This window comes from Populus alba, chromosome 5 (assembly GCF_005239225.2).
Source record: "Populus alba chromosome 5, ASM523922v2, whole genome shotgun sequence".
In the NCBI taxonomy this organism is placed as follows: domain Eukaryota; kingdom Viridiplantae; phylum Streptophyta; class Magnoliopsida; order Malpighiales; family Salicaceae; genus Populus; species Populus alba.
The window spans coordinates 10894743-10910422 of record NC_133288.1 but is presented as its reverse complement, the minus strand read 5'-3'; the positions used below and the strand labels follow the sequence as shown (position 1 = coordinate 10910422).

Genomic DNA, 15680 nt, shown 5'->3' with positions numbered 1-15680 from the left:
ACCGGATTATTCAGACTATATTTATAACCTTATTTTTTTCTTTTCTTACTCGAGGGTTGCATGTCTTTTCCTATATATATATATATATATATATATCCAAGTGGAAGGAAAACCTTTATAATCAATATTAATATTGATTGTAAGTGTCTCTTTCTATGACATTAATTATTGATGGGAATATACATGCTTGTAAAAGACGATCCTACATCAATCTATATATAACATTAATGTCAATGAGATTATCTTTTATATTCAACATTAATATTGATTGACGTATGGACGACCTTTATAAGAATTTTTGTATAGTTAGGATGTTAGGAGATGATGATCATAGATTCCTGTTTTGGGGGCTCGTATCTAAAGGAATCCTTTGCTCAAATAGCTTTGACCCTAGAACCTTAGATCTGGTGTGTAACCGAACATAAAGGGGTTGAGTTTAACATTTTACTAGATTTACAAGAGTCTGGTCTTGATGCATAGTCAAGCTTAATAGGAGGGTTGGGTCTAATATTTTATTGGAACTTCTTGCTATAGGATTTGAACACTTCTGAGTTTTTATAATGTATTTTTTTTAATATCCCTTATAGTCATAAACTTTACAAGAAAATTTTTTTTTTTTCAATGTCAAATACATCCATCCATAAAAAAATAATTTAATTATTCTTGAATAAAACAAGTCCATCCAAGTTGGTTTCTTTTTCATTAGTTTATCTTGTAATGTTTTGCCTCTAAAGAACTAATATTCACAAACATCATCTTAGCCCTGCACTCCAAGTAAAACCCAAAAGTAAGAATTAATAATATTCACCTACTTCTACCCGTAACCAAGACCCAAGCATGACTATAAACAATTTTAATCACCAGAAACTTCTGGGAATTTTCTTAGAAATTGCTTAACTATTTGAAATGAAAAGGACACTAAACTTGTATATGGTTAGATGAAGCCACATGCACTGCATAATTGCTTCTCGTTGCTACAATAAAAAGAATTAATAAGGTCAATGCTCCTTTTTATATCATGGTCCAAGGCATTTCAAGCGTCATGCACAAATGTGACCCAAATTAAAATTATGTTATATTCATAAGATTTCATTGAGGTGTGACCCAAATTTAAAATCACAAACATCACCTGTAAAAAAATATATTATGATTAAATTAATTTATATATATATATATTTATCTTTTTTATTCAATTATCAAATCTAACAACTATTATTATGATTAAAAGACTAAAATAGAACAAAAAAAAACTAAGTAGTAATATATGAAGTGAGGTTTTAATTTGTAAGAACTTCGGAGCTGCATAGTTGGACAGAAAACAGCTTTTACAAGCCACCAGCTGATTATTTGACTTTTTAGCAAGGACACTGAAGAAAAATGGCAGAGTAGGTCCCACCACACACATAACTCATTAAAAAAAAAGAAAAAACCCCTTAATTGGCCAAAAATAATACATTGATAACTAGCATAATTAATAAAACTAAACACAGTCACAAAAAACACCTCTGGATGAGCAAAGTCAATGTCCTTTCCATCACTGTTTGTCAAGGTAAGAGAGTCAATTGAGAGGGAGCAGAGTGGGGTTATTATAACTTATCATTATCGAAGCAAAACTGGGCATGTTTTACTTTGATTGGAGTTGTAGTAAATGAGCTTTCTTATTTGTGTTGTGCAGTGAGAGAAAGAGGGAGACTGAAAGAAAAAGAAAGAGGGATCCTTTCTCTGAGCTCTCTTTAAGTTTGTGTTAATGGAGTCTTGATGATCCAGGAGTGTTTAGAAAGGGGTTCTTTAAACTGTGTGTCCATTTAATGTGGAACCCTTTTTTCTGTTTTATTTCTTTTGGTAAGGTTTGGGGATCTGGATTTTGGGTTCTAGGTCTTAGCTCTCTCCACCTCTCTTTCTTGGGTTTTCTTCTAAATCTGTTTTCTTTCTTATACTCTCTTTCTGGAATTGAGACATTTCATTCTGAGCTCTGGTTTTTGACCCGCAATTTGTTGAAGTATACATCTTTGTACAGATTCTGTTTCTTGTTTTTGGGTTCCTTATAAAAAGTCTGATTCTTTGGGGGAGAAAAATCTGTGTTCCTTTCTGAGCTTTTTCTTGATCTGTTTAGGGTTTTTGAAACTTAGCCTTGTTTTTGAGAAATTTGAGTTTTTCTTAGAGGGGCTAAACCAAAATTGTTTTCGTTGAATCTTGAGCTAGATTTGCTTTCTTGGTTTTGTCTCAGTTGATTGGTAAGTTACAAGATTTGATGCATCTTTCTCTGTGGAAGCCTATATCTCAGTGTGCTGCTCTGCTCTTGGACAAGAAGAGCAGAAGGAAAGATGGGTCTGAAACCGGTCTTGATATCAAGAGGGACTCATCTATTCTTCGAAAACTTCAAGAACACAAGCTCAGGGAGGCTCTTGAAGAAGCATCTGAAGATGGGTTACTCCTTAAATCTCAAGATATGGAGTCTGAGACTCCTGCAAACCAAGATGAGAGTCTTGGGAGATCAAGATCCCTAGCAAGACTCCATGCGCAGCGAGAATTCTTGCGTGCCACTGCGTTAGCTGCTGAACGAATATTTGAGAATGAAGAATCTATACCTGACCTTCATGAGGCATTCTCCAAGTTCCTCATGATGTATCCAAAGTATCAGTCTTCAGAGAAGGTGGATCAGTTAAGGTCAGATGAGTATGCACATTTGTCTCCAAAGGTATGCCTTGATTACTGTGGATTTGGGCTTTTTTCATATCTTCAGTCTTTGCATTATTGGGATTCTTCAACATTTAGCTTGTCGGAGATAACTGCAAATTTGAGTAATCATGCTCTGTATGGTGGTGCTGAAAAGGGCACTGTGGAATATGATATAAAGACTAGAATAATGGATTATTTGAATATCCCTGAGCATGAGTATGGTCTTGTTTTTACTGTGAGTAGAGGGTCGGCCTTTAAATTGCTTGCTGAATCGTACCCTTTTCATACCAATAAGAAGTTGTTGACTATGTTTGATTACGAGAGCCAGTCAGTGAATTGGATGGCTCAAAGTGCCAAAGAGAAGGGTGCTAAAGTTTATAATGCGTGGTTTAAATGGCCAACTCTTAAACTTTGTTCCACTGATTTGAGAAAGCAAATTTCAAATAAGAAGAGGAGGAAGAAGGATTCAGCAGTTGGTTTGTTTGTATTTCCAGTGCAGTCGAGAGTTACTGGGGTAAAGTATTCGTACCAGTGGATGGCACTAGCTCAACAGAACCATTGGCATGTCTTGCTTGATGCTGGTTCATTGGGTCCTAAAGATATGGATTCACTTGGGCTGTCCTTGTTTCGTCCTGACTTCATTATCACGTCATTTTACAGAGTATTTGGATATGATCCTACTGGTTTTGGATGTCTTCTTATCAAGAAATCAGTGATGGGAAGCCTCCAAAATCAGTCTGGCAGTACAGGGTCTGGAATGGTAAAGATTACTCCCGAGTTTCCTATGTATTTGAGTGATTCTGTGGATGGGTTGGATGGGTTGGTTGGCATTGAAGATGATGAGGTTGCTGGGAATGCTGAAAAAGCCACAGAAAATCATCCAGTAACACAGTTGCCTGCCTTTTCTGGTGCTTTCACATCTTCTCAGGTGAGGGATGTATTCGAGACTGAGATGGAGCATGAGAACAGTTCTGACAGAGATGGAACGAGCACCATATTTGAAGAAACTGAAAGTATTTCAGTGGGGGAAGTGATGAAAAGCCCTGTCTTCAGCGAAGATGAATCATCGGACAACTCATTCTGGATTGATTTGGGCCAGAGTCCCTTGGGATCAGACAGTGCAGGCCAGTTGAACAAGCCGAAACTGTCCTCTCCATTACCACCTTTCTGGCTTTCTGTAAAGAAGAACAACGCGAGACTCTCCCCAAAACCAACATCCAAAGTATACGGCAGCCCAATGTATGATGACAAAGGGGTAAACTCGGGGTCACATGATGACCACCATGTGTTGTCTTTCGATGCTGCTGTTCTATCAGTTTCACAGGAACTGGACCATGTTAAGGAGGTTTCTGAAGAAGAACAATTTTCAGGAACAGACCTCTCTTCAAGAAACAATAAGAAGGGCTCAGATCGTTTGCATGTTCATGAGATTGAGGAGGAACCTGGAACCAGCTTCTTTTCAAACTCTGCCATAAACAGATCCCATCTCAATAATTCAACCTCTGGTTTGCAACATAACCTAACAAATGGCTCAACTGCTGCAATTTGCTCGGAGATGAAAGAAAGTGCTATAAGACGAGAAACAGAAGGTGAATTCAGATTGTTGGGGAGAAGGGAAGGGAGTAGATATGGTGGTGGTGGTAGATTCTTTGGGTTGGAAGAGAATGGACATTCAAGCAGGGGAAGAAGGGTATCGTTTAGCATGGAGGACAACCACAAAGAGCGTCTGAGCCATACTCTGGAGCCAGGAGAGATATCTGCAACCAGCCTGGATGATGAAGATTACAGCACTGATGGAGAATATGTCGATGGGCAAGATTGGGATAGAAGGGAACCTGAGATAATTTGCCGACACCTGGACCATGTGAATATGTTGGGTCTCAACAAAACTACTCTCCGACTGAGATATTTGATCAACTGGCTAGTAACCTCTTTACTTCAACTCAGGTTACCCAGTCCAGATGGAGATGGAAGGGTGAATCTTGTACACATCTATGGCCCAAAAATAAAATATGAAAGGGGTGCAGCAGTAGCTTTCAATGTCAGAGATAGAAACCGGGGGCTTATAAATCCAGAAGTTGTTCAGAAGCTAGCTGAAAGAGAAGGTGTCTCTCTTGGCATTGGTTTCCTTAGTCACATAAGGATTCTAGATAGCCCAAGACCACAATACGGTGCTGTGAACCTTGAAGATACTTCTTTATGCAGACCAATGGAAAATGGGCATCATAATGGAAAAAGGGGGTTCATAAGGGTTGAGGTAGTCACCGCATCTCTGGGATTCCTGACCAACTTTGAGGATGTGTACAAGTTGTGGGCTTTTGTTTCCAAGTTTCTTAATCCAACCTTTATCAACGACGGTGGCCTCCCAACTGTTGAAGAGGGCACGGAGGCTTGAGTTTTGGGATATATGTATTAATAGTTTTGTTCCAGGATGAAAACAAATGAACTTAGAAGGCATGGACAATCAATTAGGGTGCAAAATCTGAGAGTCAGAGCCGAAGATTGAGGGTTGTTAAATCTGTGTGGCCAGATCCTTTTGCTCTTCCTCATGACTCTCTGATGCAATGGGTGAATTTGTTAATTCTTGTTTGTTTGATATTTCCCCCTTTCTCCCATTTATCATTTTTTTTTTTTTGGGGTAGAGGTGGCTTTAGAATCTGTATCAACTCGGCAAGTTATGTTGATCTCCAAGCAGAATTATATGGATAGAACTTTCAGCACCCAAAACGTTCCTGCTTACGCTCCATATCTGTAAAAAAAACACTCAAACCTTATTTTGCCTGTTAGTCTATGATAGCTTGAATTCGAGACTGCATGCTTAAGTATTAGCTTTGTTACCACTTAAGTTGTACCTCAAGAGAATCGTGTTTTGTTGGGAAGAGGAACTGGTATCCCAAGAAATTCGCAGCCTAGTGCATATCTGTTAGGAGATGATGCTGGATATCGACTGTAATCAGGATAACTAGGTTTAACTAGTACTACAAATGCTGGTCTAATTCCGCTTGACAAGCCAACATGAAGCTCGACTAGGACTGAGTTTTTTTAAAAACAATTCAGGTGACTTTCGGAGTCAGCTTGTAATTTGGTTGATTCAGTCAAATCAAACACTTCAAGAAGCATGTAGTTTGGTCTTTAAACCGCCCGCTTTGTCCTTCACATCCTTGTCTTGTTGGTAGATTGCAGGTAGTGCTAAGCAGTAACGTTTGATACGTCTTCATCCAAAGTAGTTGTCTTATTGTTAATCTGCTTCTCTTTTCCTTAACTTCAAAGCTAACAGTATGGAAAAGAAACGTCCAAAACCATTAGTATGGGCAAAGTCATGCTCCGAGGAATAGTGAGTTGATGTTAGCAGGGAGTGGATATCTCCAAAGCTCATCATCAATTTCAGGGGGTCTCTATTTCTTTAGTAATAATCATATCATTGGGCCACACCCATTTTACTTGTTTCCATGGAAATAATGGTGGACGTATGCATGATTCTGCTTCCTTTCCTTTTGCTGATTGTTGATTTCTCACTGTTCAGTGTTCTGGAGAGCCTGGGAGAGTCCTTTTCGTAAAGTAGGTGTGGGCATGGCATTGCAAATTTCATTTTGAAAACCATATCATGATGATCAATACATGCTTTTTCCTAGAAAAAAGAAAAAGGAAAAGGAAAAGGAAAAGAAACCTCAATACTTGACTAACTGCCAGATACTCTTAGTTACCATTTCAAATGGGAAATCCTCTGTACAATTCAAAAGATAGCATAGCATAATAAACTATGAAAAGAATGGCGCTTGTTTGACGAAGCAGCTCTCCTGTGGGGGGAGTTGCTTCTAAAGGGAACTTTTACGCTGTTGCTGGTGACGGTGAATCGTTGACGAGCTTCACCTGATGAGATGAGACTGTTCGTGGTAGCCTAGTTGGCTACTAAACTGGAAGACTTGGAAGATATTGCTTGTCATAATCATAAACAAGAAATGTTGCTTGCATCAACGAAGATACTTCAAATGTTCAGCCTAATGCTTCCCATGCCAAATTATTATATCAGATTATCAAGAGAAAAGGGTAAGAGAGTTCCTTCCGATTCAAACTATAATTTTGTTTTCTAAATTCTTTTTAATAGAATAAGATTGATAAGGACAGATAAAAAAATTCCAATCTCAATAGGAGAAAGCAACATGTCACCAGAAATTGAAGGTCTGGTGTGTCTGTACAAAGTTATTTCTGTCCACTACGCATATTAAAAATTTAAAAGCACTGCAATTTCAGCAGGCCAGATCAACCATCTTTAAGCTCTGAGATATTAAACCAAATGTCACTTAAATATTAACAAAAAGCAAAAGTGAAGAATTCCTTCAGCTTGTGATTGGGTCCCGGTTGGTAACTAAAGGAAGATCCAAATCTCAGATCTTCCCAAGATGATATCCCACTTCGCCAGCTTATGGAAGGGATTAACAGATTCTTAACTGGCACTAATGAACACGACTTCATGATCCCATCTTCTTCATAAGGAATGCAGTGACTCCTCGCACTGCAGCTATCTGTAGCCAAATTAAAGCATGTTCACGAGCTCCGGCAGCCCATTTTGGCGTGTCCCAAACCCCAAATCTGAATGACGTCGAAGATAAAGCTCATAAGCATATCCCACTAGAGACAAAAGAAAAGGAAGAGCAATCATTGTTTCTAAAAGATGAAAAGAAGAATATTTTATCTGGAAAAGAATTAAATAAGAGTCTTGAATCAGCCATTAATTGCGTTAGGAATCAAAGCCATGAAGTGGATGATATATATATTCCAAGCAAGAATCATGGATCGCTCTAACAAAGAACATGTATTCATAATAACACGTCGGTGTGCACGCATGCGAGGTATCTCTCTTGTACGACTTCATTTAATAGCAGAAGACGAGAATCCCTCTGTCCCTCTTTCAGGAACTGCACTTAATAAACACAAACTGTGAAAAAAGTACGAAGATCTGTCTATGATGTGGGTTTCTTGAGATACAAGTAGGACATCTATGATATATGCTTGAAGTTAAACCAGTTTATCCACGTTGCAGTTTGCAGCAAAAGTCAGCATCTCTCTACGTGAATTAGATGATGTACTTTGCAAGCTTGATAAAAAAAAGAAAAAAGAAAAAAGAGGCTACTATTCGAAGATGCTTTTTACGGCCAACCGCAGTTTGAAATGCGGTTGCGGTTGTATTCCTTTTTTGATGTGCCAAAAGGTGAGAAAATATAAGGAGATGATTGTGTGATAAACATATGCCAAGGAGGACAAATAATAATATGTGATTAAAGGGGAGAATAATAGCATGTGATTATGATTATGAAGAAACTAGACCTCGATCTATGCTATGTTGCGGGTCTGTATTTTTTTGTATAAAAAAAATAATATCTAAATATTGCAGGCATGTTTTAAAAAATTAATAATGTGATTAAAGGGGGAAATAATAGTATGTGATTATAATTATGAAGAAATGTTCGGGAAGAAAATATTTGTCATGGTTATGAATATAGGAGTGCATGAAAAATATGGTTATAATGCATGCATAAACTTAATTATTAATACTTTTTATGGGATGCTATATTTTTAAACCATGCAAATTTTGTAGGGGGTCACAATATACTTTTTCTACACTTTGGTCCATGTAGTTTCAAACTTTTATTTTAAACATTAAGCTTTATTTTATTTTATTTTTACATTTTAGTCATGAGAAATTAACATAGGAGAAAAAAAAATATTGTAAAGGGAAGAGAGAATCTCATTCCGCCCACCAAATCCACCAATTTCCATCAATTTTGGTGTTGATAAGTTGTATTTTGACAAGGGTAATTCCATAAAGATTGTTTATTCATTTAATCATGCTAAACAAAATAGATTGAGCTAGAGATATTATATTATGACTTATTTGATTTTGAGTTTTTAAGCTTATTAAAGTGTGTTTTGTGGTTAATAATATAATTATTGAGGTTTTTTTAGTTTTTTATTTATATTTTTTTATACTTTAATGTGAAAAACACGTTTTTTTTTTCTTTTAACATCATGAGAAGCTTTTGTTTTATTTTACCAATGAAAAAAAAAAAACATGTTTTTGTCAAAAAATAAAATAAGGAAAATGAGGTTTTCCTTTATTAAATAAACCATGTTGACAAAAATACAAAAAAAAAAAAAAAAAAAAAAAAAAACATGCCTCGTATAAACAAATGCATAAATAAAAAAAAATGGGGGAAAGTTTTGACTTAAAAAATATATTTTCTCATTCAAAATTTAAATCCTCTTACGAATATTCATTTTAATTAATGCTAAATTGACTTTGAAAATTACTGAGCAGCATAAAGCATGCACGATAGTTACTAGATATATACCTGATATCTGAGGAAAGGCGGCATTTAGAAGATCTGATGATGATCATCTTATATTGCAAATGAATATTCGAACCCTATTCAGATGGAGAAAGAACTACACGCAAGGTACAAAAACAACATCAAGCGATTCCTTCACAGAGCGTCGAGGAGAGCTAATGTTTCGCCCTAATTTCTATGGTAGTAATCTTATATTGTAAATAATGTTTTTGCTAAATGACATTGAGATAAACCTACAAGGCCGGCTTGGCAATCTTCCAGCTGCAACAGCTCACGCATGAGGAGCTTCTTCTCACGCATGAGGAGCTCATATGTACAGTGGCGATGAGAACTGCTGTTAAGAGCTAGGATCCATATACAGAGTGTTTCTTACTTTACTCATCAGGGGGAATAGGAGCTTGCCTCGGTGCTATACATTGAATACTCACTGAGACTGAAGTTGGGTTTTTCTTCATCCCACTTCATAATCTCCCTCGCATATTTAAGCGCCGCGTCAACACTATCAGGTTCGAGTCCCTTGACCACAGAAGCATACAACTTCCTTCCGGTGAGTAGAGAGTAAAGCCTCTTGAACTTGACTGCCATATAGTGGGCACCCAGTTGACCAAGGGAGGGGCTGGTATTAATGCTGTTGCTGTTGGTGTTGGAGCGATGGCGACTGATCACTGGATGGAAATCATCAAACCATTCACATTGAGTCAACGGTACTCGCTCAATTTTCTCCTCAAACAGATCAAATTTATTTAGTATCAAAAGAAAATCCATCTGCTCAAATGTTGGATGAGTAACAATGCTCTCAAAGAATTTCCTGCTCAGCAACATCTTGTTAGTAGACAAGCCATTCCCATCAACTGTATACTGATCATAGTCATTCATGGCAACACAGAAAATGACCATCCCAACATCTTCAAACATCTCTAGCCACTTGCAGTTCTCTCCAAGCCCCCGTGAATGTACACTAATTAGTTGGTACCTGGTGACCAGAGTAAAGGGGGGAAATGTTAACAATAAAAGGATACCTCTACTACAAATGATTACATATTTAATAATGTCCCGTGTGATGAGATAGAAGAATTAGGCGAGCCATGCCGGGGGTCCAGCACATAGCACAGAAGTGATACTGTGATTGCTTACGAGCTACTTCATAACAGAGGTGAGAGCTAAAACCATCAGAAATTTAAGGCACTTCTTAATAAACTACAGCTCCTACCTAAGCAAAGCGTCATGCTGGTCTTCAGTGTCATAGTTATCATCAGATGCTGATTGGGGATATGAGAAATCCAAGCAAGCAAGCCCATTTGATGAAGTAACACCCTCAGCGTATAGGATATCCAAATCTGAGGGCTCATAGTCTGTTTTCAATATATCAACAGCCTGCAAAGAGAATAATTTTAGTAGCGATAACAAAGAAACTGCATTTGCATTATCATGTAGATATATTTGGCAAGAGCACAATGACATGAAACAAAATAGTCTGTAAACCTTTGTTCAACACAATGCATAAGCTTAAACATTACCAATGTCTAATGAGCGAAACTAAAGCAGCACTTGGCTCAACCTAGGCAAGCTGAGGAACCAAAATGAATCCCATTTTAACCATGAATCATGTACTATCAACATGAATACCATACCATCAGGCAACTGCTATAGCAGAATACAATATTGCTTCTTTTTTTTTCATAAATAAATAAATTAAAAAAAAAAAAAAACAATATCAGTCACTTCCTCTATATCAGTCAGAAAATCAAAATTATTCTCTTTTAGGATATTTTATGGCTCTAATTTCAGCCAGAAATGTTGCAAGCATGAAAACAGAAAACTTCACATCTTGACTAAAAACTACCAAGTAACAACAGAGAAGCATGTATAGACCAAATATAGTCTAACAAATTTGAACCAAGCAAATGAACCTGACAAAAGATCTTACCCGCTCCAAGAAATAACTTGACACGCTAGGCAGCATTTCCAACTCATTTCTTCGCTTATAAGTGGCCTGAATGGCTTCATCCTTCAACAACTCTTCAACTAGTGGCGCATATTCGCGAGTAGCAGCAGGAAAAATTGCTTCCAAATTCCCAGAAACCATAGTCTTCAGAAGCCAATCCGAGAATGCTTTAAGCCTTGGACCAATTGAGTAGATAGTTTGGTGGTTGGTGTTACTTGTACTCCCTATTATCACACAACATTTTCTTTCAGGCACTTAACAGAATATAAGCCAGAGAAGAGTTTTAAAGTAAATGTATATCAATCAGCTGTCACACACCTACTTTTACATTGTAAGTTGTTAGTGGTTTCAACACATTCTGCAACTGCATGCTATTCATCAATGCTACAAATCATATTTATCTAATCACATCTTGAAGACAGAACAACTTCTTAGGGCCATCCCAGTTCCCACATAAAATCTGTTTCCTTATATACACTACTTGGAGACAAGAGGAAGTAAGAATCTAATGTATTCCCATACAACAAAAGAGATTGTTAAAAAATTACACAACATCTGCTCCTTTTCCCCCCCCTTTATGCACACCCACCCACATGTGTTGGGGATAAACACGAGGGTCATTCTCCAAAGAAAAAATACAAAGAACAAGGAAAAAAACATACAAGTTGAGAAGAAATCAAGAATAGAGAGACTCAACATACCAATATGTTCTGTTCCATCAGTAGATTGCTCTCTTGTCACTGCAGTTAAACTTTCCTCTTCAAATCGATCACGGCCCTCAAGAAGTATACCAAGATAACCATACACATTACTCTGGATTGTCAATTTAATGTTTTCACGCTCATCTTCAGTGAAAGGGACAGGTTTATAAAGAATCTTTGCCTGAAAAAAGCATCAAATTAAAATGAAGCAAGCTAATTTTTTACAGCATTGACTAGCATGTCATAAAAGCCATGCTTTGCAGGAAAAGGTATGATACCAATATTACCAAAGGCAGAATTAGAGAAACCAAGTATAAGCATCCGTGTACAGAGATCAATGCATGCTAAAAGTATGACACTTACAGAACAAGGTTCATTTACAAGAACTCTTTCAATGTGTAGTCAGGTGTTATAAACCAGTCCCTTATGGGCAATGACAAATGGTGCAATGGCACAACAACCACATGACCACATAAATTAGTTGGCCTTTTAATTGATCTGGCAGTTTTGGGCATATTGAACTCACTTTTAATCTATATATATTGCTTTTGTTGATGGTTTTCTTAGTTTCAAAGTTTAACTTTGGCTTACCATTTTTAAGCATAATATCTATGATTGGATTGGAAAAGTTCTGCTTTCTTAAATAAACATCTTTTACTCTCATTTTTTTCCCATTTTATCCTTTATTAAATATCATTTATCACACCATGGGATCTGCTATGGTAAGCACAAAGAAATATAAATGGGATCCACGTTTACTAAAAGTTAAAGTTTTGAGCAAATAAAATAAGGAAATATAATTTGGGACAGAGGAAATGTTTGACAGTTGCTTGAGAATATGCATAGTTTGAATATTGTTACTGGTTTTTACTTTATCATCCAAGGTTCTCCAACTAAATTTGATAATCAAAGCAATGCATTAACATAAGTTAACAGAATAAGATCCATGTACCTATATTGAAACATCACTTGGATGTGCTTAGACAGGAAAAGAGACCACAAGCATATAAAACAAAGTAAAGACAGCAAACTCCACTAACATCCATCTACTTTTTGAAACATCTTCGGATGTTTTAAGATGGAAAATGAGACCATGACAATATGAGACTGAGCAAAGACAGGTGATCCTTAACATAAACAAATTTTGAGGAGCCTAGTTGAGAAAGTACCTGCTTAAAGATAGTACTTGTTCCAGAGCCGCTAAATCCAACTAAAAGAAGCTTCAGAAGTGTTCTCTGCTCAAGGTAGTCTGGGATGCTTCTGCTAATCAGACTGTTAACTTGCTCTCCACAAGAATTCGAAGGTTTTGAAGGAACAGGTAGTGATAAGAAAGCACAAACAAGTTTCATTCCCGCCTGTTAAGTAACAAGCAGACAAATGATTCCAAATGCATTCATAAATGCAGAAAGGGAAAATTCAGGCAGAGATGAGGTTCCATATAGAGCATACCTTGCCCCAAATGTAACCTTTAGTGTTCTTCTGTCCCTCTTCTTGGTATGATCCATCCTCATTCACCCAAAAATGTGGGTTGCCAGCGCATTGAACTCCTGCCAGCTGCAATTTCAACGAAATGTCTCAATACTAAAACCCTTGACATTAAATCATCAAAACAAACAAAAAGAAGAGCATGTACTGAAACTCAACCTGCAACATCCTAAGCTCAACTTTTGTGATCTCCCGGCCATTCATGAAAACCTGTGTGTTTCCATTGCTAGCATTTGCCTTAATTGGACCCCCAACATTCAAATGAGGACTTATAATCTGGGAAGGCTTTTGCCCTACCTGTTAAATTGAAAATTTGAAACAACCATCAAAGTCCATAATAAAGAAACAAACCGTATCAAATTATGACAAGAACATAACCACCAAAAGTATTATGCTAAATTCACCTTTCCCCAAAGACCGGAAACTTTATCATACCAATAGTTTCCAGGTTTCATTTTCTTAGGCGGGTTCGAACAAGTCTGCAAAACAACTAACTCCTCATGAGAAAGAGGTTCTCCATTCACATAAACATACTCCGGAGGCAACTGATTTGCCTCACACAACTCCTCTGCCTTCATTATCTGTCTGACCTCCAAATTATTCAACAGCCTCTTGAGCATCCTCGAACACTTCCCTAAACTCCCACGCTTTGATTCATCAATTGGAAATCCAATACAAGTAACACACTTTCTCCCTTCTGGCATCGATCCCATCGCTCTAAGCACACAATTGATACAATACTTCGCATCACAAACAAGACAAACTTCCTTCTCCGTGAACCTACTCCCTTTAAAACACCTATAACAACTCCCTTTCTTCCCTTTACTTTTGGCCTCTGGTTTAATCCGTAAAACCCTCTCCTCCTCGAAAAAACCCTCGTTGCCACCAAACCCATCATCAATATCACCACCACCATCATCACCACCATCATCATTCGATTCAATATCGCGAAAAGTAACAACTGGGGCTTTTCTACCCTCGCCATGCAACTCATTATTTGAAACCTTAACACTAGAAACACGCGAAGACGGGTACTCATCATCAACATCAACACTACTTAAAACAGATTCATTTGACTCCCAATCTCGATTCGAAGACAATTCATTAGAAACCCTCAACTTTAGCAAACTTTCATCACGCGATTTATCATCAAAACTATTAGTACTTGAACTTGTACCAGCATCATTTGATAAACCTGAACTACTTAACTCGCTAGAAAAAACACATTCTTGCAAATTATGATCTACAGCTCTCTCTATAACGGAAGTTGGTGATACAGTTATAGCTGCCTCTTCAGATCCACAATCCTTACCTGGGTTTTTACCGGTATTAACAGATTTTGGGTTTTTGCTGGGATCAGAGGCGGGTAACAGAGGTTTTACTACAGGAAAAGTGATATTTTGTTGGAAATTAATGTGGGGAACTACGGCGGCGACAGGAATGTTATTGACGTTGATTGGGACGGCGCGTGGGATGTCGTAGCCCACCGGGGGTCCGGTGTATTCAAGTGCAAATGAGCATTGAACTCCATCTTCAGTAACTGAACACATTTTGGTAAATTTGTAGATCAAAGTGAAGCCCTAATCTTAACCTCAAAAAGAAGAAGAGGAAACATTATTTTTTTGTTTTGGTTTATGTTTGGGTTGTTGGGTTTTGAAAATAAAGTGAGATTCTACAAAAAGAGAAAAGAATAATCATGCTTGGAGAAGAGGGAAATGGATGAGCTGATTGAAAGTGAAATCTACAGGGAAAGAAGAAGTAGCTTGGAAGGAGAGGACAAAGTATTTGGGGGAAGCAAGCAGGTGTTCGGGGAGAAGTAGAAAGAGAATATGTTGGGGGGAGTGAAGAAAGTGACAGTAGAAGAAGAAAACCAGGCAGCTGGAACTCATGAGCTTGCTTTATCCTTTAATGGAGTATTGTAAGCTCAATCAATCAATGTTCAGTATTTTATATTTTATTATGTATTTCTTTCTTTGATTGAGATGGATTAGTCTGTAATATATTTTGCCGTGATCCGTTGAATATAATTTTTTCTAATTTTCTAATTTGTCAATTTTATTTTATTTTTTTAACTCAAGTTCAAATTAAACTGTTTAAAATTATTCAAAATAAATTATTTAATTTAATAAATTTAAAAACAACTTGAAAAAATTAAAAAAAAATGAGATAACTTTTTAAAAAAATTTAAAATAATTTTTTTAATACTAAGATGATACCAAATTAGATTGATTTCAGTCATCTTATGACTTAAATCATGAATTTCAATGAATTTAATAACTTTATTTTTTTATAAATTATTTTTATTTATTTTTATGATAATACTATATACATTCAAAATCGAGCATCCACCATAAAAATAATATTTATTTGAGATTTATAAAAAGTAAAAAAAAAAATAAAATAAACCATGAATTACATTTATCAACCAATTCAATATTAAAAAAAGTAAAATAAAAAAATAATTAAAAAAATTAAAGGATCTAAAACTAAAATTTTTTTTATTAAGTTTGATGGGTAAACTTG

The 15680-nt window shown here is 36.6% G+C and overlaps 2 protein-coding genes across 2 annotated transcripts; one reads left to right on the top strand and one right to left on the bottom strand.

Moving 5' to 3' along the window:
- The first annotated feature begins 2122 nt into the window (after window positions 1–2122).
- On the top strand, window positions 2123–5419 carry LOC118048255 (uncharacterized). The gene has a single exon (XM_035057871.2). It carries the CDS (start codon window positions 2252–2254, stop codon window positions 5072–5074), a length of 2823 nt encoding a protein of 940 aa, XP_034913762.1. The 5' UTR covers window positions 2123–2251; the 3' UTR covers window positions 5075–5419.
- A 3633-nt stretch (window positions 5420–9052) lies between these two features.
- Window positions 9053–15097, bottom strand: LOC118048251 (extra-large guanine nucleotide-binding protein 1). Its single transcript, XM_035057859.2, has 8 exons — window positions 13562–15097; window positions 13317–13454; window positions 13122–13226; window positions 12842–13027; window positions 11673–11853; window positions 10954–11195; window positions 10237–10400; window positions 9053–9999 (listed from the first exon to the last, which is right to left on the bottom strand). Exons 1-8 carry the CDS (start codon window positions 14705–14707, stop codon window positions 9408–9410), a joined length of 2754 nt encoding a protein of 917 aa, XP_034913750.1. The 5' UTR covers window positions 14708–15097; the 3' UTR covers window positions 9053–9407.
- Between the last annotated feature and the right edge of the window lie 583 nt (window positions 15098–15680).

What these genes read in the sequence shown, in the direction of transcription:
- LOC118048255 (XM_035057871.2), top strand. Translation starts at nt 2,252, where the DNA reads ATGCATCTTTCTCTGTGGAAGCCTATATCTCAGTGTGCTGCTCTGCTC.
- LOC118048251 (XM_035057859.2), bottom strand. Translation starts at nt 14,707, where the DNA reads ATGTGTTCAGTTACTGAAGATGGAGTTCAATGCTCATTTGCACTTGAA. An exon ending in TGATGGAACAGAACATATTG is followed by an intron (nt 11,196 to 11,672) that starts GTATGTTGAGTC and finishes GTGTGATAATAG; the next exon opens with GGAGTACAAGTAACACCAAC. An exon ending in CAGCATGACGCTTTGCTTAG is followed by an intron (nt 10,000 to 10,236) that starts GTAGGAGCTGTA and finishes TCTGGTCACCAG; the next exon opens with GTACCAACTAATTAGTGTAC.